The sequence below is a fragment of the Hemisphaericaspora subhashii genome (genome assembly GCF_019202705.1).
Source record: "Hemisphaericaspora subhashii strain CBS 10753 chromosome Unknown scaffold51, whole genome shotgun sequence".
Classification (NCBI taxonomy): domain Eukaryota; kingdom Fungi; phylum Ascomycota; class Pichiomycetes; order Serinales; family Debaryomycetaceae; genus Hemisphaericaspora; species Hemisphaericaspora subhashii.
In genome coordinates, this window is record NW_026057323.1 from 19,689 (window position 1) to 44,270 (window position 24,582).

The 24,582-nt window shown below is 35.1% G+C and overlaps 13 protein-coding genes across 13 annotated transcripts; 5 read left to right on the top strand and 8 right to left on the bottom strand. All coding sequences in view use genetic code 12, as the record gives it.

Annotated features, from left to right (window-relative positions):
- Window positions 1–352: 352 nt before the first annotated feature.
- SWR1 (chromatin-remodeling protein) lies at window positions 353–5,368 on the bottom strand (the record flags this gene model as incomplete). Its single annotated transcript, XM_049407484.1, has 1 exon — window positions 353–5,368. The coding sequence occupies one exon, from the start codon at window positions 5,366–5,368 to the stop codon at window positions 353–355; it is 5,016 nt and encodes a 1,671-aa protein (XP_049263073.1).
- A 639-nt stretch (window positions 5,369–6,007) lies between these two features.
- Window positions 6,008–6,646, bottom strand: J8A68_003611 (uncharacterized protein; the record flags this gene model as incomplete). Its single annotated transcript, XM_049407485.1, has 1 exon — window positions 6,008–6,646. The coding sequence occupies one exon, from the start codon at window positions 6,644–6,646 to the stop codon at window positions 6,008–6,010; it is 639 nt and encodes a 212-aa protein (XP_049263074.1).
- Window positions 6,647–7,107: 461 nt separating this feature from the next.
- On the bottom strand, window positions 7,108–7,434 carry J8A68_003612 (uncharacterized protein; the record flags this gene model as incomplete). The annotated part of the gene is made up of 1 exon (XM_049407486.1): window positions 7,108–7,434. One exon carries the CDS (start codon window positions 7,432–7,434, stop codon window positions 7,108–7,110), a length of 327 nt encoding a protein of 108 aa, XP_049263075.1.
- A 598-nt stretch (window positions 7,435–8,032) lies between these two features.
- Window positions 8,033–9,411, top strand: J8A68_003613 (serine/threonine protein kinase; the record flags this gene model as incomplete). The annotated part of the gene is made up of 2 exons (XM_049407487.1): window positions 8,033–8,632; window positions 8,692–9,411. 2 exons carry the CDS (start codon window positions 8,033–8,035, stop codon window positions 9,409–9,411), a joined length of 1,320 nt encoding a protein of 439 aa, XP_049263076.1.
- A 104-nt stretch (window positions 9,412–9,515) lies between these two features.
- J8A68_003614 (uncharacterized protein) lies at window positions 9,516–10,979 on the top strand (the record flags this gene model as incomplete). Its single annotated transcript, XM_049407488.1, has 1 exon — window positions 9,516–10,979. One exon carries the CDS (start codon window positions 9,516–9,518, stop codon window positions 10,977–10,979), a length of 1,464 nt encoding a protein of 487 aa, XP_049263077.1.
- A 155-nt stretch (window positions 10,980–11,134) lies between these two features.
- On the bottom strand, window positions 11,135–11,903 carry J8A68_003615 (uncharacterized protein; the record flags this gene model as incomplete). The annotated part of the gene is made up of 2 exons (XM_049407490.1): window positions 11,135–11,173; window positions 11,238–11,903. 2 exons carry the CDS (start codon window positions 11,901–11,903, stop codon window positions 11,135–11,137), a joined length of 705 nt encoding a protein of 234 aa, XP_049263078.1.
- A 165-nt stretch (window positions 11,904–12,068) lies between these two features.
- On the top strand, window positions 12,069–13,067 carry MED4 (Med4p; the record flags this gene model as incomplete). The annotated part of the gene is made up of 1 exon (XM_049407491.1): window positions 12,069–13,067. The coding sequence occupies one exon, from the start codon at window positions 12,069–12,071 to the stop codon at window positions 13,065–13,067; it is 999 nt and encodes a 332-aa protein (XP_049263079.1).
- Window positions 13,068–13,113: 46 nt separating this feature from the next.
- Window positions 13,114–14,280, bottom strand: HEM15 (ferrochelatase; the record flags this gene model as incomplete). Its single annotated transcript, XM_049407492.1, has 1 exon — window positions 13,114–14,280. One exon carries the CDS (start codon window positions 14,278–14,280, stop codon window positions 13,114–13,116), a length of 1,167 nt encoding a protein of 388 aa, XP_049263080.1.
- A 962-nt stretch (window positions 14,281–15,242) lies between these two features.
- LPT1 (lysophospholipid acyltransferase) lies at window positions 15,243–17,090 on the bottom strand (the record flags this gene model as incomplete). The annotated part of the gene is made up of 1 exon (XM_049407493.1): window positions 15,243–17,090. The coding sequence occupies one exon, from the start codon at window positions 17,088–17,090 to the stop codon at window positions 15,243–15,245; it is 1,848 nt and encodes a 615-aa protein (XP_049263081.1).
- Window positions 17,091–17,320: 230 nt separating this feature from the next.
- On the bottom strand, window positions 17,321–20,842 carry YCS4 (condensin subunit; the record flags this gene model as incomplete). Its single annotated transcript, XM_049407494.1, has 1 exon — window positions 17,321–20,842. One exon carries the CDS (start codon window positions 20,840–20,842, stop codon window positions 17,321–17,323), a length of 3,522 nt encoding a protein of 1,173 aa, XP_049263082.1.
- A 520-nt stretch (window positions 20,843–21,362) lies between these two features.
- Window positions 21,363–21,977, top strand: J8A68_003620 (uncharacterized protein; the record flags this gene model as incomplete). Its single annotated transcript, XM_049407495.1, has 1 exon — window positions 21,363–21,977. The coding sequence occupies one exon, from the start codon at window positions 21,363–21,365 to the stop codon at window positions 21,975–21,977; it is 615 nt and encodes a 204-aa protein (XP_049263083.1).
- A 40-nt stretch (window positions 21,978–22,017) lies between these two features.
- On the top strand, window positions 22,018–22,704 carry J8A68_003621 (uncharacterized protein; the record flags this gene model as incomplete). Its single annotated transcript, XM_049407496.1, has 1 exon — window positions 22,018–22,704. One exon carries the CDS (start codon window positions 22,018–22,020, stop codon window positions 22,702–22,704), a length of 687 nt encoding a protein of 228 aa, XP_049263084.1.
- Window positions 22,705–23,315: 611 nt separating this feature from the next.
- On the bottom strand, window positions 23,316–24,578 carry TAF4 (Taf4p; the record flags this gene model as incomplete). Its single annotated transcript, XM_049407497.1, has 1 exon — window positions 23,316–24,578. One exon carries the CDS (start codon window positions 24,576–24,578, stop codon window positions 23,316–23,318), a length of 1,263 nt encoding a protein of 420 aa, XP_049263085.1.
- Between the last annotated feature and the right edge of the window lie 4 nt (window positions 24,579–24,582).

Sequence of the window (24,582 nt, forward strand, 5' to 3'; positions counted from 1 at the left end):
AAATCTTAGCATCGGCGATTAACACAAGAGTTGAGCTTTTCTGTCGACGATAAAAGGCTGACAAATCATAATTTCACAAAACCATTGAAATCGATGTCCCCCACACTGTTTTCCACGGAAAAACCAACGGAAAAACGTCTATGCCACGGATGCAGGTACCCTATAAAACTCTAAAAATAGACCTATTCATTTATCTCTATATAAAAGATGAAATAATACTACAACATATAACTAAAATAACGTAATGGTATTTTGGCACAGATTAACGGATGTATCGGCAACATCACTAAATGGATTACTTTTTTTGGTTAACTTTAAACGATTGTTCAATTCTTTACCATGTCCGATTCGCCTAGAAATAATAGCCATCAGAGATGAATCTTAACATATACTCGTCAATATGGCCAATTCCTTCTTCGAAATCAACATCCATTTCTTCGTCGGCACCACTTAGAGCGTCAGGCGCAGGAGTTTGAGCTGGTGTCCCAGCAGCCGTTACAGACTTACTTTCATCTTGGAAATCTTCATCATCAATAGCAACTTCCTTTAATGCGGCACCAGCAGCCACTCTATCCTCTTCATCTTCTGCCTGAGCAAAGACATTACCCATCTTTACATCACCCGAGAAATCAATGGTTCTATCCGAAATATCATCTCCAATGTTCGGATCGCTAACAAGATCTTTGACTGAAAACTTCCCAAAGTAGTCGGTAGTGAATTCACCTTCTTGAATAACCACATTGTCTAATTGTTTCTTTTGGTTTGCCTTTTTAAGAATATTTGATTCTATAGTATATTCAGAAACAAATCGATAAATATGAACGTCTCTGACTTGTCCAATTCTATGACAACGATCTTGACACTGTTTATCCATTGCAGGATTCCAATCCGAATCATAGAAAATAACCGTATCTGCACCGGTCAAATTAATACCCAACCCACCAGATCTAGTAGACAAGATAAATACTGGGATTTTTGGGTCTCGATTGAATTTTTCAGTCAAAAGTTGTCTGTCTTCAATCTTGGTTGCACCATCTAATCTCATATATCTATAACCATGAATATTCAAGAATTGCTCAAGAATGTCTAAAACTTTTGTCATTTGGGTGAAGATAAGTGCTCGATGGCCCTCGGATGTTAGCTTTTGCAATAAGGAAGCAAGCTTTTGTAATTTCCCACAATCATACTGTAACAAAGACTTATCTGGGAACGCAATTGACAATTTGACTTGGGATTTATGAAACGGATTTTTGATTTTCTTACGGGCAATTTGATTCTTAATTTTATGTTGAGTTGAAATTGGTATCAACTGATCTTTCATATCAAGTGCAACTACGGATGGTGTAATAATGGAAAACTTCTCGATCGTTTCACTCATTTGCGTAACCCTTTGTGGAATAGTAATCAAAAACTTATTTAATAATTCATTTTCGTCAAAACTAGTCTTCTTTTTGGTAAGGAATTTATGTAGTGACTGACCATAAATTGGTTTTCGACCACACCTCAATGAATTTAAATATAAGGCGTGGGTCAACTTTTCTCGAAGTTCGATTTGTTCATCAGCCTTTAAATACTGGTAGTAGTTCACATAATCACTCACATCGGTTTTTGTACTAGATGAAAATCCATTCTCAACCAAAGCTAATTTCGATACCTGATTTTCAAGGGGTTTGGATGATTTCAACTTGTCACAAGATTGGGCAACAAAACAATTCAATCCTTCAGCGTTAGTAATATCAAGATTCAAGACAGTAAAATCGACATTGTTTTTGAAACTACTATTCTCAACCTGCCTGGTCACTAAATCACTGGTCATTTGATAATATGACGGAACTGATCTAGGCATGGCAAACGACGTGACAATTGGCCTAACTTCAAATAAATCAGGATGATTACACACCTTTCTAAGTTGCATTAAACAGTTAATGATTGAAAGAAAGTTCCCAGATGCCAAAGTTTCCTTGGTTTTAGCTCTAGACATAAAGTCATCATATAAGAATCTCTGTCTGTTCGATAAACGACAATACACAATATGTTCATACTTCCCAGGCATTTGCTTTTCGACATCCTTTTTCAAACGACGTAATAAATATGGTCTCAAAACTTGATGCAATCGACTAACAGTATTTCTTGTCTCTTCATCCATCTTCAGGGTAGTTCGTTCATTCTCATCAACTATATCTGATGTATTTCCCATAGTTGTCTGTTCCAATATCTTATCCACTGGCTTCCCAAACCATTGCTGGAAATCGTCCAAATTAGCAAATCCCTCAGGCATAGCTTGATTGACTTTGGATGAAGGCATCAAGAAATATAATAAGGACCATAATTCTATCAAATTGTTCTGTAATGGAGTACCAGTTAAAAGCAACCTATTTTCTGTGTTGAAATTTAATAATGCTCTCCAACGTGTGGATCTAAAATTCTTGATATTATGAGCTTCATCTAAAATCATATATCTCCATCTTCTTCTCTTAAACGATTGTTGATCTTGAACAACCAATTGATATGAAGTAATACATACGTGGAATGCATCGGGTCTGTTCCAACCTTTTCTTTTCTGAGCTCTTTGTTGAGGGGAGCCATAATATGTTAATAATTTAAAACCAGGTGCAAATTTCTTAAACTCCATTTCCCAATTCAACATGACCGAAGTTGGAACGATGATTAAATGTGGTCCCCAAATGTGATGTTCACATGCTAAATACGACAACAAAGAAATTGTTTGAATGGTTTTCCCCAATCCCATTTCATCTGCAAGGATTCCATTTGTGTTGTTGTTATACAAACTGGCAAGCCAATTAAGACCTTGTTTCTGATATGGACGTAATGTTCCTCGCAAAAGGGATGGAATGGGAACATCTCTAACTTTGGATCCATTGATAACTTCCATATCTTCGTCATCCTCTTGTGCTTCCTTTTCTGTTTCATTCGGTTTGATGTGTCCATTTTTCTCTAGATCCCCATTTTCCTGATCGCTCTCATTTTCGGAAGACGACATGAATTCATCCTCACTTTCATTTTGCTCGTCACTCATTTCAAAATCTTCTGCTTCACTGGATTCGTTTTCATCCATTGCTCCATTGAATAGGCTTGCTAAACCACTTTTTGGTGTTTCCAATCCTCCATTTGCGTTTGCTTCTTGTTCTTCTTCTTCTCCTTCCATCGTTTCATCTTCTTCGTCAACATCGGACATCTCAGAATCTGACATATCACTACTTTCATCTGAATCTAAAAGCGGATCTTTGCTGGATTCGGCTTCTTTGCTCAATTTATCTATCAATTCCAACTGTTCTTTGGTGTACTCTTCAACAGGTGCAGGGCTCTGGGAAACTTCATCAACACCATATAACGACGCAAGTCCGCGACTAACATCAGTTTCATCTCCATCATCCTCACTTTCCAGTTGTTCTAGCTGTGAGCTGTCTGCCTCAACTTCCGAGGATACTGCTCCAGATTCACTTGCCTCATTTTCTGAAGCACTAGTAGACGAACCAGTTACATCCATGGTTGCATATTTCATCTTTAATTGCTCTATTGAAAGATTCATATCATCAAGATCTTCCACTTTTGAAGTTTCTTCTTCATCCGAACTGGAACTAAAATTATCTGAATCTTGTCTATTTAATTCATCAGCACTGGTAATATCAGCAGTTTGTTCTCTTGAAGATGGATTCAACTGGGCTTCCAATAACTGGGTAGAATGTTCTAACATTTGACTCAAATGCTCCCTACCTTTGATCTGTTTAAGTTCTTCTTCTTTCTCATTTTGGATATATTTATATACTTTATATGCCTGATTCCATCTTTTTCTGACTGCTTGCATAGCCATTCTACTAATTCGTTTAAGGTTTTGTTCTCGTTCTCTTGAAAGTCTCTCTTTCTCCCCCTTCTTCTTTTTGAAGTGTTGTTCAATCATCTGGGCAACTTTCCTTGTTCTCAATTGATGCTGTCTTCTCATTTGTTGATGTACCTTGGAGAATGCAATACCCTGTGAAATTAAGTGATCATGGTGTGTATAAGTGTTTTGCACACCTTGCAGTTTTGGATATAAAGTTGCAGTCAGTCTAAATGGATCAGTAAGTCGCGTGGATGTTTGAGGAAGTACTACTTTACGCCTTTCTAACTTGTCAACGTTCAACTCTAGACTATTCTCTACTGTGATCTTATGCTGTATGCTCTTGAACATGGATTCTTGTTGTTGCATAATAGACTCATATTCTTGGGCTGTATAATTAAAATCAGGCATGTTTGCTTCATCTATAATGGGAGTTTTAAATTCATTATCTAAAAACAGTTGAAGCTTATTTGATACTTCTGGAGCCAATATAGTTTCATCCTTAGATTGAATAATGCTTAAAGAGGAAGGATCAAATTCAACAATTTTATGCTCTTCTTGATCAGCCATTTTCTCAAACTTTTGTTGTTTCTCAGGTTTCCATTTCGGTATATGTGATGGATGAGTAACAAAAGATGGTGGAATTGTAAATTTAATACTTTTAAACCTAGAGCTAGGCCCTTCTTCAATTCCCACGGCCACCTCTTGCTCTTGCTCTTGCTCTTCATCTCCTATTTCCTCTATAATTTCATCCTCGTCTTCTTCATTTAATATTTCTTTCCTAGGTGGTCTTCCTCTTCGTCCCGGGGTTCCGGGTGGCCTGCCTGGTCCTCTACGCCCTGTAGTTGCAGGCGGTCTTCCAGGTCCTGGTCGACTAGGCGGTCTTCCTGGACCTGGTCTTCCTGGTCGTCCTGGCCGTCCTGGCAGTTGTTGTTCTTGTTCGATTTTAGGCTGAGCCTCGTGTTTTGGTTTTACTTTATTTGCATCTACGGCAGTTCTGTCTTCAATTCTATTAATAATACTTGATTCGATTTCATTGCTTCTTTCAATAACGTTATTTCGAAAGGGAAATTTCTCTATTAAAGCCTTTTCTCGGTCGGCCAATATCTTCTTCTGAAATCTTAAAGGTAATGTTTCCAATTCCTTATCATTCTCAATCTCTTCATCCCACACTAATTTATATTTCTCATCTTTTATGAAATCTTCAAATTGATCAGGTATCTGAGGTTTTGCAGATTGATGAGAGTAATCTGCTGGGTTATAATATACAATTGATTTGTATTCCTTTAATGCAAATAATTCACGGACCGCAAAATTGAAGTCCGTAACAATATGAGACAATCGTTCTTCTTTTGTTTCGGTATGTTTTTGAGTGTCGATGCTTCTGTTTAATTTCCTTTTCTTGTTTCCGTTGGCAGTTGTTGTTTTTGAAGGTATTGATTCAATGTACGTAGTTTTTGCTTGTGTATCATCGGCAGAACCGTGACTTAGTCTTGCCAGTCTGCGTCTTCGCACCTCCGATACTGGCATATTGGAATATTCAGTTTAAATAGTTGATAAAACAAAACTTGTTGGTTGCTTGTTGTAAGAAAAGCAAACTGGTTGTAAAAAATTCACTTCCTTCTCACAACAGCAAAAAAAAAATGATCGCTTTCTAACGGCACGCGTTATTTCCAAAGGGATATTAATAGAGAGACTACGGAATTCAGCAGTAGGGATTAGTACTCTATAGAGTTGGCCGAGTAAGCTTGCTAGATTATTGGAGAACCTCGTTTACGAATCGTCTTGTCTGAATACGAGGGTAAGAAATTCCCTCGTAAGCAGTGCTTTCGCGCAGAGTGTAGTTCTTAGCGGATGCGAATATCAGATCCAGTATATGGGAGATCAATTAGACGGTAACAACTCTGAAAATAAATATACATTGTTTTATTAAAATAGAATAAACAGTTATGAAATGCTAAAAAGGTTGGTGGGATGTATCGTGGAAGTAAAAAGTAAAAACAGCAAAACCAAAATATAAAAATAATGATACCTTTGATGAAACGGAAATGTATTGAAGTCACATTCAACTGCGTAGTCTCATAAAGTACAATTGCTTTCCATTCCAATTGCTTCAGATCATGTAATAGTCATCAATGCATTTGAATCGTCTCAAGAATAATAATCTTCTCAAACATTGATAAAAGCAGCATTGGCTTTCAAATATTCTTCTTTTTGGCTAATAACTACATCATCTACAGGTAATATACCACATTCTTCTTCGGCAGTATGATCTACTCTAGCTTGGAAAAGATGTGCATCTGTTTCATCCTTGGCACCCATATGTGTAGCTAAACCATTGTAAGGATAAGATCTAATCATGGCTGGTTTTTCAGGATTCATTTCGAAATATGCAAGCAAAGAAAAGAATGCAATTAAAGAACCAAAGAAATATGCATTATGTTTTAAGGCAGTCTTATCAGATACATAACTCCAACTATCTGGGGACCAAATATCATACATATCTTCGTCGAAATTCATTGGATCGTTTTTATTTCTTAAATTTTGAGGATCGTCATATTTAGCATATGGATCTTTATCTTGAGCCAATATTTGTGATTTTGGATTTGGATAGTTACCCATTTGTGGACGATCTGGGTCTGTTAATTCAATGACTTCATCAGTTAAATGGTCAATGATTGTAGCTTTTTGTTCTGGTTTTGAAGCCAACGTTCTTCTAGTGACTAAATAAGCACTATTTAACCCAATTCTTCTGTTGTTAACCAAAAGTCTGGTTGTGGTGTTTCTTAATCCCAATCTTGATATCATTTTGCGTTCTATTACTTTATCTCCTTTAAGAAAGGGTGAATGGTTTAATAGGATTTTGCGTTTTACAGTATATATTGGATTTTTTTTTTCAGTTGTTACCCAAAGGAAAACAGAGGGAAAAAAAAGGAGAACCAATGAAATTGAATGCGAAAAAAACCATAAGCTGATTACGTAATCTACAAGTAGAGCATCGAATGAAAAAGTTCAAAGTGAATGTCCTTTTAAATGATTGGAATAAAAAGTCATTAGACGTGTATACGTATGTAAACTATGTATATTACATAATGGGGAATAAAACAACACTGTTCAAATAATGCGTGTGCGTTTATCCATAAAGAAACATGAAATGAAATAAATAAAAAGGGATGTTGTAGTCGTTTACTCTAACTAATCAAGTATCAACCGGTCAGGAATGCCCCTACATTCTTTGAAACGAACTTTCAATGCAAATATTAGTCAATTTATTGTTGATTTCTGGATGAAGCTTGAGATTGACCATAATGAAGTTCTTTCATTGGAGAATTTTCACTATTAGCAACCAGCAATAATGCAGCAAAACCATCAAGCCCAGAACCCATCCATTTACCAAAATATCCGACACCAGCAATTAAAGGAACAAGCATGAAAAGAAGGGAAGAGTTATAGATATTCCAATATTCATGTACTGGTGGTGGGTTCAAGTTGAAATTATATTTATTATTAAAAGTGGATTCTTTAGCTGCTTGTGCAGTATGTTGCAATCTCTTAAATGTTATTCTTCCGCTGGTTCTAAGTGATCTGGAAAACATTCTTTCTATATATATATGGTGTTTGCAATTCCTAGTAGTACTTCTAAGTGATAATTGTAAGTTAGTTATTTGAGTGTTTTCCTCAAGACACTTTTTTTTTCAAAATCTGTGTGCTACACGACCTTTCATTGATGTGCAGGAAATATCTTTATCACTGGCTGTACCAAGTAGCCAGACTCAATCTAGTCGAAGGAGTTTCAAATGTGGCAAGGATAATATAAGACACTGGTTGGTTTGAAGGTCTAACTACCTGGGTCCATCTATTATGGTAATTACGTTTTGTATAATAATTTTGCTTTTGTAACCAATTTTTGTGTAAATTAACTACTAAACCTAGTACTTGAAGCTTACATTTTACGATGTTGCAACTACAAAGTGGGAATATCCACTCAATCTACATAAGCAATATAGAATTCTACTTAATGATATTAGTATATGAATAGTAATAAAGGGATCTCGTTGCCATCCAAACAACATTTACAGGTGAAAGAAAAATACGCCGGTGATAGGTCAATAAAAAATGGTTGCAAAAAAAACTGTTGGCTTTTTCTTTTAGCTTCTTTCTATCGTAGGGAAAACAACAAGTCTATAATCAAATATGAGCAGCATATTGGCATCATTAGAGTTATCCTCTTTAAATAATTCATTCTTCAGCATCCACACAAACTTAAACGAATCAATTTTAACTACTAGTTGTATCGTGCCTTTAAAATCTCAGGAGCTTGTAAAAATAGGCAGATCCAAATCTTGCAATATCCAAGTTGAAAGTGATTACGTTTCACTGCTTCATGGTATCCTATGGTCTGTTCAATTTGATGAAGATACCCCTCCTTTGTTTTACCTAAATGATTCTTCAAGAAATGGAATAATTCATAATCATGCTGAAATCGGTAGCGGCAGAACAGTTATTCTAGAGGATGGTGATATTATTGAGTTAAAACTAGCTGCTAAATTTGTATTCAAATGTATAAGATATGAAATCCACTGCCTGATCAACTTTGAGTCTATGATCGAAGGATGGGAGGTTAGCAATAAACTTATTGGCTCTGGTTCGTTTGGTTCAGTATATGTTGCCAATAAACAAAACACCAAAAGTCTCTTCGCGGTGAAAATTATTCCAAATGCACATTCAAGTTATTTTCCTTCCAGTAATTCTAATAAGAAAACTGAATCCAGTATGCTATTCGAGGTTCGACATGTATGTGTACTATTTTTACATCAGTCCAATTAGACTAATAAATACCAACTACTCTACAGCCTAATATAATCAAAGTTCATGATGCGATAACTATCGATTCAAATTTGTACATCTTTCAAGATTTAGTATGCGGAGGTGACTTGTTCTCCTACTTAATTGATGGAAAGTTCTTGAAGCCAATTGCCGAACCAGAAGCAATTCTCATAGTTTTTCAATTGATGCAAGCCTTAAACTTTCTACACAGAGAATTGTCCATTGTACACAGGGATTTGAAACTCGACAACATTCTACTAGAGATACCCATCCCCCAGTCTAAAATATACCTTTGTGATTTTGGCATCGCTAAATATCTTGATAATTCACAACAAACAACTGATAGTTGTGTTGGTACGATTGAGTATTGTGCGCCAGAAGTATTTTCTAACAATACAAAATTTGAACCTTACATTCTGCTGCAGATACCCAATGATGGTTATAATTTCAAATGTGATCTATGGTCGCTTGGAGTGATTTGCCATATTCTCTTATCTGGTATCTCGCCATTTTATGCCGATGGTGATAAGGGGAACATGATTCGAGCAGCACGATTTGGTAGATTAAATCTCAACAAACCACAATTCCAGAAAATTACATCATTTGCAAAAGACTTTATATCAAAACTACTTAAAGTTAATCCCCAACAACGAATGAGTATTGAGGAATGTTTTGAACACCCATGGATTAAATCGAATAGAAAAAAATTGGATTGGTATTATTGCAAATTAATTCCCAAACAGTAAAAAAATAATTCGCAGCTTTTTTTTTTGGCTCAAGTTTAGATGGAAAGATGAGATAAAACAAACTTTAAGTTTCAATCCCCAATCATAATCCAAAATATACATCAATGTCATACAACAATTCAAGCTACCGTCCAAGGTCTGGTGACCACTACGTACCGAGAGATAGATCGAGGTCACAACAAAGTTATCAAAACTACGATTCATCAAGAGGTGGTGGCGCTGGTACCACCTACAATAAATATCAAAATCGAAACTACAACAGACCATCGCCTACTACAGCAGCACCACGAACTCCCTACAGATCCGGAACAGCATACAAGCCACCTTCTTCATCGTCATTCCAATCTAGGCAAAATGTATATAATCAATACGGGTCAAGATATACTGCCACTGACAAACAATTTCAATTATGGATGGGTGATTTAGATCCAACATGGACAGAAGAAACCATTGAACAAATATGGACGTCATTAGTTGAGAAGCCAGTCTCAGTGAAAATAATTCGAGATAGATTCAATACCTCTAAGATTCCATATTGTTTTGTTACTTTCAATAGTCAGAATGCCGTAGATTTGGCTGTTCAACGACATGCACAACAAGTTCCAGGTTCGTCAAGGACGTTTAAATTGAATCATGCAGGTAGCAGTGGTGCTGGAGGCAGTCAACAATCTTTTAATAGAGGAAGTGGAGCTTCTGGTTCTGCTGCTGGTGGTTCTCAGAATGATTATTCGATGTTTGTTGGTGATATCTCATTTGAAGTAACTGATGTTTTATTATTTGATAAGTTTAATTCTAAATTCCCTAATCAAATTAAACTGGCAAGAGTGATCATGGATCCTAATACAGGAAAGAGTAAAGGTTTTGGTTTCGTTAGGTTTTTCTCATCTGAAGCATTCAATAAGGCACTTGTAGATATGAATGGTGTTACGATTGGTTCCAAACAAATTAGAGTAGGCGTTGCATCGAGTTCTTTAAATGAAACCACCCAATCAAGTACTTCTGCGGCACTGAAATTGGATTATAGAAGAATACAAGTACCTCAACCTCAACCGGAATTTAATCAATTTACTGACCCTAATAATACCAGTTTAATTATTCGTGGTCTATCATCTAAAGTAACAGAGAAAGAACTCGAACAGCATTTTATTGCATTTGGGGATTTAATCTATTGTCAAATTTCTGATGATTTAAAAACGGGATATATAAAATACTATTCAAGGTCGTCTGCCGAGACAGCTGTTATGTGGTTGCATGGTCAAATGATTAATGATTGTCGATTGAAGATAAGTTGGGGTAAATCTGTTCCAGTCGAAGGTGAGAAGGTAAAATATGCACCAAGTTCGGATAGGAGTACTCTGTATGAGAAGTCAACACCGGCACCACTACTTTTCCATTCTAGTGGTGACTACTATCATAATTACAGATTGGATACTTTAGATAAAGATGAAATCCAACAATTCTCGCAATGTCGTGATGGAAGTGAGACGGTTTCAACCAATGAAATTAATGAATTATATACCAAATCTAAAATCTATAGGGAACAACTTTTTGAATCTTCTATTTATTAGCTAAAGTTTATCTAAATGCATATCACGAAATTTTCCAGGACAATTTTCTTGAAGATCTTTCTGATCATCATATCGATGGCCACAATAGAAGCAATAATTGCGTGAATCTCGCAAGTAGTCAAGTAATGATGAATGCGTAGATTCGATATCTTCACCTAACTGCTCTTCAAAACTGATACATGTCGAGCTTTGCGCTTTATATTTATCGTCAGTCGACTTCCACTTAGTTCTATTTCGCCTAATCTCAAGATCACATACATATGGTCTCCATAGTTCATTAACCGCTTCAACGTCATTGTTTTCGTAATAAGCATCCAACTCTCCATTTAATTCTAAACACAACTTCATTAATTTTCGGATCTCCCCAATCATTGCAACACGTGCCTGTTTGGTGATCAACCTTTCCTTCATTTCTATGGCTTGTCCCTCTGAAACTTCGGGTACTTCTATTTCTTTCGATATTCTTGCTTGTCCACCCAATCCAACTCTTCCGGTCCTAGGTTGGACCATGATAGGTTCTGTTATACCCGCTGATGAGGAATTCGTCATACCCAACGATTCACCAATTTTGAACCCCATTTTTTGCATAATTGACAACCCTATAGATTGACTTGACACATTGGGTTGTTGAACAAATAACGATTTCTTGATATCAGTTGGTTTATTCTTCGGAAGATCCGATTTTCTCGATGTAACAGGAGGGTCCTCTTCTTCTGGTTTGAAGTCCATATAATCTAGTTCATTTGAAACGGGTCGACCCTCGCTTGTTATGTCAGTTGAAGATTCATCTTGTGTGACTGGCGGCTTGAATAACTTCCTCTTCTTTTTACTCTGATTGTTGAGTTCCTTGTCGTGTTCTTCTGAATCTGATTCCAGTTCTTGATCCTCAAAGATGTTTCGCTTGATCTTTTTTCTTCGTAACATCGTTCAGACTATTTATCACAGCATTGTTTCTATGTTCTTCGTTGTCGCTTCTTCCCGGTGAATAAATTCAGTTCACGTCTTCCTTAACTGAAGATTTTTTTTTACTTCAATATTGAAAGTTAAACCCACACAATCATTCTTTCTATAACAGATCCCAATCCAACAATGCTACCATATCGAAAGACACAAGATCCACTGTTCAAATCACTTCCAGTATCACGTATAAACTCTTCATTGAGACTAAACCAACTATCAACCCCAAATCAACCCGCGGCAGGTGTGACGTCAATTCCCACTACTCCCCTAGCAGCACCTAGTTCCACCCATGTTTCATCACTCAACCCAATCAGAAACCTCCCCATAACGTCCGGCAATGAAAATAGTAAAATAAGAACCAAAGAAGAATTAGATCGATTTGAAAAATTACCAATTGTTGAAAAAGTCAATGAATTTGAATCATTATTAAATTCAATCTCAAATGATATATCACAATTCCGAGATGAAGAAATCGTTAATAAAGTAAAACAAATAATTCAAGTGAATGATATTTTAAAACTGAAGATTGAGGATCTAGATAAACATCGTCAATATAGTTATCAAGCCGAAAATCTATCCCAACAAAACAAGACCCTTGATGAAAAATCAAAACATATCCTAAAAGAATTAATCAAATATCGTAATGAACTTCGTGAATTACCTAGATTACCAACTACGAAAAAGTCCACGATGTTGGAAACAACTGGAGAGAATTGTGAGATTGCTGATATTTTGAAATATGCCATGAAATTGGCGAAATTCACAAAGGCTCCTGCTACTATGGGGAATATGCCATTTCAAATTCATCCTAATAATTATATATGGCCTGCTGAGGATGCATTGAGGAGGGGGATGTTGGCTATGAGTTCCCTACAGGCAGATGAAATAATTAAGAATGAGTTGGGAGATGAGGTAACCGAGGAGAGTGAAAAGCAAGATGAGGAAATAGAGATGAAGCCAGAGCCGGAGGAGGAGCAAGCTAAGGCTGAAGATAATCAAGCTGAACCTGCAGTACGTTCTCGTAGAGGATCATATGTTTATGGAGAAGAGGTGCCGAAGAAGAAAGAAGAACAAACTACTGATCTTAATTTGGATTTATTCGATCCCGACGATGAATATTCAGATTAATACAAGAAACATTATAATGTATAGAAACTTTTATAAATAAATAAAACTATTTAGTGTCTTCTTTTGGCTTTCCGAATATTTCACTTGGATGTTTAAACGTATTTTGAGCTCTCTCTCCTCCCAATATACAATCCAATTCTAATTGTTTGGAGTATCTTTTACCAGAATGTAAATGTTCCTTAACTAATTCTGCCAATCCTTCAATAAATACTTCATTACCATTCAAAGATTCTGCACGTTTAACCTTATTTGGATGATCGATTTCTCCCATAAGTTCAATATCTATTTCATGTAAGGTTTCAATATGATCAGAGGTGAATGCAACTGGAACAAGAACAATTCCAGGAACATCATCACGTTTTTCTAATTTGGATACAATCTTGGCAGTTTGTCCACCTAACCAAGCCTTAGGTCCCACTTGTGATTGCCATACTAATCGATATGGATTTGAGAATTCAAGGTGTTCCATAATCTTATATACAGTAGCAGCAACTTCAGCTGGATACGAATCACCCAAGTTAACAATATCCATAGGTAAAGAATGAGCCGAAAACAAAATAACAATATCATCTCTTTTCTCAGGAGGGAATTCAGCTAATTTCTCTTTAATATTATTGGCAAACGCATTGACTAAACCTTTGTCTTGAGGCCATCTATCAAGAAAGGTCCAATCAATTGATCTTTCAGGATCATGTATTAAAGTTTGTCTATATAATTCATTCATGGAAGATCCGGAAGTAGCATAGGAAAATTGAGGATATTGAGAAAATGCCACTGCACGTTTAATTCCATCTTTCTTCATTTGAACAAGAGTTTCTTCAGTTAATGGATTAGCATATCTAAAGGCAACATAAGGTAAATGAGGAGCATATTCTGGATTTGTCTTGTCTAAGATTTCACAAACTTTTGCACATTGGAGTTCGGACCATTTTCTAATTGGTGATCCACCTCCTATTTCCTCATAATGATGGGATACTTTTGGGGTTCTTCTACTGGCAATCCAATGAGCCAATGGCTTTTGAAATATTCCAAAAGGTATAATATCACCATCAGAAAATAATCTTAATAAGAAATCATGAGTTTCACTGACTTTTGAAGGTCCTCCCATATTCATGAAAACCACCCCAGTTGGGGATGGTGGTGTAACAGTTGAAGTAGAACTTGTACTCATTGCTCTGTAAAGAGCAAATCTTGGTTTGAACCTCCTAAGCATGGTTTTCTATGTGTACTTATATGTAGTTATGAGTTACGGTATGTGAAGTATCACCTTATTTTTTTCACTTTTCTTGAATTGTATCGTGTTTGTAGAAATGTCAATTAAGCTTTTTTGATGACGCAGTATCCCTCCTTAAGAATCAAGTGCTTCTATATCTACAGAGTTTATAAGGTTTTCACTATTGCCAAGATTCATTGCTGACTAAACTTTTTTTTTTTTCACCCGAAAAGCTTTAGTTCGAGGAATGTTTAGTCAAATGATGATGATGATCTGATCGTACCTTCTTCCTTTTTTTCTGGTGAGTGCGTACGGTAAAAATTACAATTAAAGTTTATGGTATTGGTTTATCTAATTAATCAGCTGTTTTATATCAATTAAAGGGAAGTGGTGATCATATGCATAACCACATTTTATTCATTCATTGGCTTATTATGATTTTTTAACTTTCTCTTATATGAATGATACTTCTTAGATGATAACCGGTATCTCCGAAGTATTAGTCAATTAATAAACCTTATCAGCTAAACGATCATCATTTTCTAGAATTTGTAAACCATTCATTGGAGACATTTGAATCAGGAGACAATCTTAACCAGAATTACAGACGAGGTTGTGTGTTTTGAAGTTTAGGGGATGATTAAAAAAATTGGTTGTAAAACTTTAAGTTACAATCCAGGGGGGTTTCAAAACAAAATAAATTGTTGCAAAAAAAACGTTGGTCACTAAAATGAAGCCCTTTCTCCAAAAAGGAATAGACTTGGTTCAGACAAGTACCAATTGATAAAAGGAGGTTTCAAACGATTCTCGACTGATTCGTAAAGACGTAGTGGGTTATACGAATAAGTCTTGTAACTTGTAATATTATACTATAAATATATATATAAATAATTATTAAATTAAGTAGAGATCAAATCTCACACAGAAACATACACACAACCAATGACAGCAAAGAATAACACTTATTCTTGTTTCTTGGTATCGTCATTATTACTATTATGTAATAATTCTTGTTTTTGTTTTTCATATATTTCATTAATTTCATTCTTAAAATTATTATAAGCATCTTTTAAACCTTCAAAATCATCATCACCAATAGAATGTCTTCTTCCTTTAAAGGATACCCATGCATTTCTTAAATTCTCAATTTCTTTATCAATATCTTCTTTATGTACTTTCTCAATATAATCAATTGGTGGAAGTCCCAATGTTGGACTTTCATATAAATCTGTAACTTGTAAATGTTGATGAACCAATTCTGATTCTTCTTTAGTTAATTTATATTTACCTTCTTTCTTTTCATCTAATTTCACCTTCTCTACCACAGGAGCAGCTGCTGCTTCAACAGGTTGTGGATGGAATGACTTACAGAACTTAGTAGCTTGTTTAGCATAAGGTCCTTTAAAGATAAATATAATAAGGAATGTTCCAATCAACAGATAATAATAAACAGTAGACCAAACATATAATGAATTCCTGAAAGTTGCAAGTACAAATGGTTGAGTATAGAATCCAAAAGCCAATTGAGTCATAATATAACACACAACATCATATATCTTCTTAGTAGGTTTTGGTGTCTTTCTATCCGCTTCTAAAAAGATAGGACGGAAATTACTTCTACATATTCTCCCTACAGTCTGTAAGAATGCACCACCAACAAATGTTAAATAATAACCAGGTCTAGTTCCATGCCAAAACGCACTAGTAGCAAAAGTAAATAATGTGCTCTTAAATCCTGGTCTTTTACCCTTTTTAGCCACTCTTAAATAAACATAATTCTTTAACCATTTGTTAGTATTCATATTCCAAGCTTCTAAACATACATGAACATTTTGACCAGTTTCAAATGCAATAGGATCAATATTTTGTACTCGATTCCATTTGAATGTATCGGTTTCTGGATCATATCCATTATATCCAATCCCACAAGTAATACATGCACCTTCAGCAATCGACCAAATAGCATAATATTTCAATCTATAATTAAATGACATTGCCCAAAGATAGAAAATTCTATAAATAAATCCATGTTCAGTTACAAATTCATCACTCAATAAGAAATCAACACTTAAATACTTAGGAGCTTGGAATAATATAAATGCCCATCCAAAACCTTGTAATGTTTTCTTTAAAGCTGGGATTCCACTTCTTGGAATACGTCTCTTTCTGTTCTTTCCTGGACGCTTTGAATCAGGAACATCATCAAATAAGGTTGAATGAATAAAACGATCATAATCAGCATATTCAAATGAAGGTCCAGTTAATAACGAAGCATAGAAGAACACATATCCAATATATGGTAATAAATTTGGATGTTTCTTAATTGCTCGTGATTTATTATATTCAGTTAAATTCTCACTTGGTTGTTTCCCATCGTACACATTCCATCCGAAGGCTGATAATTTAATAACAAGAATCATTTGTGCTCCAGTAATATCAATAACATTTGGATCAAATTCAACAAAGAATTGTGTATGTAAATGACTATATGCCATATGTGTCATTAAGAATAAGAAATTAACCCATGGCATTGATGGTGTTCTTAAATATCTGGTGATAACATAACATCCCATAGATGAAATTAATAATGTAACTAATCCTGAACGTAAATTCAATATTCCAAATATATAAAACGCTGATACTAATACATTATACCAATTCTTTAAACTATAACGATGATCAGGTAATCTCTTATAAATAGCACTAAATGGAAATGATAAAAGTGTACAAATTAATACTTTTAAACTTGCTTCATCTAAACCAACTACATTCAGTAGTTGGCTAATACCATCTTGTATTATGGCAATCATCTGTTTGTTGCCTCTTTTAAACTCAATTGAAGAGTAGTAACGTTGTAGTGGTTTGACTTTTTTGACGTGCCTGCGAAATTTTTATTCAATTGTGACATCATCGACAACGTAGACAATGATTCGATATTTTTTAATAGTGTCGTAAAAAGAGAAATGTCGCGACAGTAAATCTGAGGTGCTACCATTTAAACATTTATTAAATAATTACATACAAATACATACATTATCGATCAATCTTTTGCCAGAACTAATTTATATCCTCCATCTAAAGCAGTTGAAATGGCTTCATTCTTATATGGTATACTATTCAAAACAAAAGCAACATCATTCCATTCTTGTTCATTATGACATTTATTCAATCTTACCAATAATTTCTCTGATAATTGTTTTTGATGTCTGTCCTTTTCAATAAATGAAATCAAAAATCTAACAATTCTCTTCATAGCTTCCTTTGATAAACTTTCATCGGTTGATAATCCACTAAATATATCAATAAATCCATTATAAATGGCATTATCCTTCGTTGCCAATTCAGTAAAGAATAATCTACACATATCACTAATACCTTGATCTGGATTTTCAAGACATTTCGCCATAGATGCCAATTGTCCCTTGACTTTCACTTGTCCTGCCAAGATCAAAAACGTAACTGTCATTAAACAAGTACGTTGAACCATAATACTCTCATCAGTAAGACGACGATAGATGAAGTCAGTATTTTCATCAACAATATTATTGAAACAAACAGCCATATCACCTAATCCTAAGACGCAATTACATCTAATATATGGATCATCTGACTTTTCCATAATGGTAAGTAATAATGGTAAATTTTGTTCACAATATATCGAAGACACACACATTAATTTAACTAAACATAAAACAGCAGATCTTTGTAGTGTCTTATCATCATAATTCTTATTATCGGAACAAATCTTATTGACAAGCGGACCAAACCTTGCCAAAAGGGAATATTGTCCATATAATAATTCTCGTTCTTTCACATGGACAACAGCATCGGTGAAATCATCTTCAGAAGTTCCTCCAATCATTTCCAATTCATTCTCTGGAGTTTGTTCATTTGAATTATTATCAGTTCCATTTCGAGCATTTATAACCGCTGCTTTCTTTTTGGCTTCAGCTTCAAGTTTCTTCTTCTTAAATTGAGCTTCAAGTTTTTCAAGATGTACAATTGTTTTAATTGCAACATGTCCAACAATAAACAATAATTGTGAAAGTGCGACCACTTGTGATTCATCACGATCGTTATTATTTTCCACAAATACAGCCATTGATTTAGCTTTGATAACATCCGAACAAACTCCATCCGGGTTTGATGATGCTTGGTATACAGCACCAATAGCCTGTTCTGCAACTGCATACCATTCTGGATTCGTATTATATTCCAATAAAACCGATTTCAACTTCTCGATAGCTTCTTCTTCACGAGTGATTCTAATATTAGTCAAAAGATTCTGCTTACTAGGACTAGGAACAATTCTTTGTAACGCAATACATGTATACTTACACAATCCTAAATCTTTCTTCCCCCGTTCACCTAATCCAACATTCAACAATGAATCCAACCCACGAACCACAATTTCATTATCTTCTACAGCAAGCATCCCCAATATCATAACGGCCCCCCTCCGTTTCTTCCCAAATGTTTCATCTTCATCCTCATTCTCCATACTATAAATCTGCCACAAGGTCCTTATAACCTCCTGCTTAATCAAATGCGTCGAATACATCAATCCCAATAATTTCTCCAATGATGCCAAATCCGCAATCGATGCATCAAAAGTCAACCCCACCAAATTCATAGCCACATGTGCGGCCATCTCTATTCTATTTTCATTATCGGGCACAGTCAAAAACAACGCCTTATAACAATCAATCAAATGGTCAGGAACTGATTTTCCTTCATCGGAATTCCCCTTCATCCAGACTAAATGAAGCATTTTCCGGATTCCAAATTTTGCATTCTCGACTCCATAAGCGTCGGCAAGCACTAAGAAATCCATGGAATCAATGGCTTCATTTCTGTTTTTGGAAAAGAGAAGGCGAGAGACGACTTCGGTTCCGTGTTGGACTGCTTGGACGAAATCAACGGCATCTTTATAATAGCTGTGTTTTAATTTTGCTCGATATAAGACGGTTTTATCTGGTAGGTTTTGTTCTTGTTCGATTATCATAGATGTTGCCGCGTGATCTATCTCATCTTCATCTGAACCTTCTTCACTAGGTTGATCTGTTTCAATTTTATCTCCTTCATCTTCTTCTTCGTCTTCTTCAGCTATTTGACTGAGATTAATGTCTGCCCCATCTTCATCTATTTCATCATTATTTTCAATTGGAGCTGGTTTTTGAGGAGAAAGTGGTAAGTATTTAGTTAGTTCAGCCTCTGCTTCGTCTAATTGAGCTTTCCAAAAGGTATATCCAAGTTGAGTACCATGAGGACCTTGGAATGGATGATTTAATACCAATTTAGATATTAACTTAATAGTATTACGTCTGACCAAAGTACTTCTATCATCCAATGATCTAACAGCAAGCATCATCATTGTTTGTCTCCTTGTGGTAAGTTTTGCATTCAATCCTGCGACTTTTGCTAATGCTTGGAAAGCCTTGGTTCTCACATAGGGATTTTGATCCAAGAATCGGTCTTGTAATAAATCAAGAAGTTTTTCTATTTGTTGTGGTGAAGTGCCAATATTTTGTTCTTCTTCTTCCATGTCTTGTGGTTCTTCATCTTGATGTTTGATAATATCAACCACAATGTTCCCACATGCCTCAACTACAGAACATCTTAATGTATGTATTGGATTATCTAATAATTGGGCAATACTTGTCATTTGTTTGAGGATTAATCTTGGATTTAATTCAGAAAGGGCAATTAAAAAATCTGAAATTGCACGAGGTCCAATAGTATCATTTGAACTAAAACGAGTTTGAGAAATTTCTCGAAGTACTTCATCTGTTAAATAGACATAATCATATTCTTCAGCAATTAAATGTAAAAGTGAAGCCATGTAGGGGGGTAAATGTGGATAATAAGTAAGACATTGAATTATGGAATGTTGTACAATAACTCCAAGACCATGTTCTTCTACTGCTATAGCAATAGTTTCAAAGATTAAATTCTTTATTGTGATAATTTTCATTCTTTCTGGACTTTCCATAAGATTGAAGATTGGTCTAGTGAATAATTCAATATAACTGTTTCGTTCAGGGGTAGTTATGAAGATTTTCGTCAAACCAAGTTTTAAAACATTTATGATTGCATTTAAACTATTCGTTACCTCATCACAATTTGATTTCCAAATCGACATTTCTTCAACAGGTACGGTCTTCTGAGATCTACCACCAATATGTGAGAAGTCATCCTTACCTAAATATTTCAAAATTACAAACATTAAATAACCATATTTTTCTAAAGTTGATTTTATTGAATTAATTGAATCAAGAAATTCTCCATTTTCAATAGCAAGATAAGTTGATTGAGCAATGGTTGTAATGGAAGAATTTATCAAATAAATAAGTTGTTTCTGTTGTTTCTGTTCTAAAGATTTAAACCCATGAGATAACTCTATTACATCATCAAATAACTCAGTATCGTGGTCTAGTATATCAGGAGTATTGGCTAAGGCATAAGTGATGGTTTCTAACTTGGATTCAATATCTGAAAACTCAACAGTATAATCTTTATCAAGATCAAATGAGTTGAAATATGATGTTAACGTGAAATCCATTATATTGTCTTTGACCAGTACAAGTTATCTCCTTCTGAATCGTGTTGATGGGTCTCTTCTTGTGGATATCTTACGGACTAAATCAAACTGGTTAATGATCGAAGTTCTTTTCATGTTTTGATTTTTGATTAATTTGTTTACCTTTTGGTCACGTGATTAAGCTTGAAATTTGGATTTTTTCTTGTGGGTTACCCGACTTTTTGATCTCTTTCCAAAAAGCTGTACAGAGGGGAATTGGAAAATATTTATAAACTTTTTCATTTTTTGATAATTATTTGTTGAAACTTATTCCTGCCCCCCCTTTAATAACTATAAAAGCTTAATTTTGAAAGAGTGAATTACCCCCTGAATGAAATTCTCTTAAATATGAACCAATTTCCACTTTTTGGATTTGTTGAAATTGTATTTTCACTTCCACCGCTTTTATTTACACAATTTGCAGCCATTTGTGAGAATTCTTTTTTATATAACTTCAGTTATCACTACTATCAACAAAAATATAATTTCATTATTCTATAAAATGGATTCTTCATTTGAGAATTTGGATGCTAGTCAGGAACCGGTTCCAGAAAGCTTTGCCCTTGAAATGGATTCAAAAGACGAGAATTTCTCCGATTTGATACACGAACTTAAGCAAATCAGAAGCGAATTAGTGCAAAACAGAAATGAACTTAGAAACGAATTAACGCAAAATAGAAATGAACTCATACAAACCCGGAATGAGCTTAGAAATGAGCTAATACAAAATAGAATTGAAGTTCTGCAAGTGAAACGAGAAGTCCAAAGAATTCAACTATCGTTTAACTCCCGTAATGATTTAACAACAGGTGTATTTCGACTTCCAGATGAGATTTTATTGATTATCCTAGAGTATGCAAATCAGATGGATACCTTTCATTTAGCTTTAACCCATAGACATTTTGAAATTGCTTGTAAAATGAAATTGTTTAAATCACTTTATGTCTATAATGACTCTGAACCCGAAAAAGTTATCAACGTACCTAAAAAGTTGTATACTCCATTTTATAAGAAATATACAGTGGTTGCATTCACTAAATTGCTAAAGTTAATTCAGGTTCTTATCATAGACCCGAGTACCTCAAACAAATTCTTTTTGATTTTGACAAACAGGTGACACTTGAAACATTGAATACTCTAGTCAAAGGGGCTCCCCAATGTCCCTCAGGTTCCTCGATATTTGCTTTGATGATACCAAGACGTGGCTATTAAAACATCAACAAGTATCAGCCTCTGAATATCATTTATTTGGACATAGCGAAGAAGAATGCTATTCAACGGAAAGGAGGGATAATGTGAGGCGCTTGCTCTTGAAGAATCCGGCGCAGTTTTGGATTGAGCAAGAACTCGCCAAATTTAAAAACTTGAAAAGTATTAAGATTGTTGACCCACCTATATTCAGTTTGCCAAACAAAATTGTTGTTGAAGAATTGCTTTTGAGACTCAATGTTGAAACTTCGCTAAATGAAGTTCTATCTGGTTTTGATATTCGGAAAATTAAAAAAATGCTGATAATTGGTTGTACTAATCTTATGCTAGAAAGGATGCTCCCAATGGCTGCAAAATTGGATTCGCTTCATTTATTAGAGATCGGCTTTCTGGGCAAATACTGTTTACGGTCCAATGCAATTGAACTGTGGTACAGTTTCATTAGGTCTTTGAAAAGAAACACGTTAAAGGGAATTTATTTCGGGTATCTTGGCGATGTCAAGACAAGTATATTTCACGAGAATATATCGCATCATGTTCAATCTTTGAAAATTCTAAGCTTTTCGTCAATGGAGCAATTGGGGTTTCCAAGCGGAATTCCAAAACGAACTGAGTGTTATTCTTCACCATTGTAGGAAAACCCGCTCGGTTCCCTGATCTTTCACTTGGGCTGGATTAAGTTGGAGAACTTCATTTCATTGGAAAAAGTAATCATGAATGGGCGGGTTCTACTTGTTAGTAAGACCAGAGAGAAATACTTGACACCAGTTGAATTTTATGCAAAATCAGATTCGTAAACACAAGTGATTGACGCCAATCAAGCAAAGGGGAGACACATTTAGCAAAATTGGATATCATTGTCTAAAGCAAGAGTAAAAAGGTGACTTTTTTAGTTTTTATCATTTAAGTATATCCTTTATGGTTTTTTTATGTATAACTGTATGAATTAAAGAAAATCTGGAGAGGAATTTCTCACCGATAAGCTGCGCTTCATAAATGTAATAATTCGGTCTATAACTTGTGATACTGTATAGGTTGGCATCTACATTTCATAAGTCAATTGTATATGTAGGTACAATCAATACAATAGCCACATTACAGGGTAAATTCCAAATGGTTTCTATTAGAGCGGTACCCAATTGTCAATCATAAGCTTAAAATCTTTAATAAATTGTCAGTTTAATACTTTGTATATTTTTACACATAAAGACATAGATATACATAAACTCAAGAAATCCACACACAGTTAATCCTTTAATTTGGCATAACCTTTAACAAGAGCTTTTGATGTGCCCATTCTTTCATCTTCTAATGCACCTAATATGTCTTTCATAACAATAGAATTTCCGGACCTGATTTCTCTGAAACGAAGACCATTATCGCCTCTTACTGACATTATAGGACTTTGCTTACCACCTTTACCCTCTTGATCAGCTCCTACTTTCCCTACTGAATCACTCCCAGCACTTGCACTTGATGTCATCCAGGAATACTTCTTTCTACCTGGATTCATTGTCATCATAGCTGCCGTAGCATTGGCGGCTCTATGTAAGGTCTCTTCAGCTCCAGCTTTTGAATCGCCACCATTTGCATCTAAGGAAGGATCATTGGCACCTTTCTCTAATCCCAATAGTATTCTCTTGCTGACCCTTTTCTCTTCTAATTCTTTCTGCTTTACTGCCAAGTTTCTCAATTCCTTGGATAATTCTGATCTGGGGACTGAGCTTGATCCTCCGCCTGTCCTTTTCCCACTAGAATTCACACTTGGGACACCTCTTCTTCTATGTTTAGACAACATCACTGTCTTTGTTACAATCTTTGACATCCAAGCTTCGCATGCTGCGGAAAGTAATTCTAGCATATCACCATCTTGTAGGAAATTCTGCTGTATACTATTTTCTCGGGCTACTTTATTCATAAAGGCAGCTAAATGATAGTTATTTAAGAATGGCGGTGGTTTAGTGGATTTTATAATTTGCTTTAAGTCTTTCGAAACATTATCTGATTTTCTATTGAGTTGTTGTTGGAATAATATTTCTTCTTCTTGTTGAATATCAACCCCTGCCGCTGCTATTGCATCATTCAATTTTGATGGATCAGTTGTATCAAGCTTAGATTTTTCTTTGTCTTTCTCACTTTCTTTCTCTTTTTCTTTTTCCTTTTCTTTTTCTTTCTCTTTCTCGTTTTCTTTGTCTTCCTTTCCTGGTGTTTCTATACTAATCGGTATATCACTAGTGGTACTAGCAGCATTTTTTTCTGCGCTGACTTCATCCTTTGGAGGCGATACATCCTTGCTGGGCGAAGAAACATTCTGTAGCAATGTTACCGCCAAGTCTAATGGAGCATCGTTTGCATCCTGTTGTTGTGGTTGTGGAATACTTATATCGCCAAACAATTGTTCAAATTGGGCATCTTGATTGCCATCGGCTATTTTCTGTCTTTTGTTATCTCCACTAACAAGATTTGGCAGTGAAGCCTCTCGTTTCAATTGATTCTCTGGATTTGACATTTTT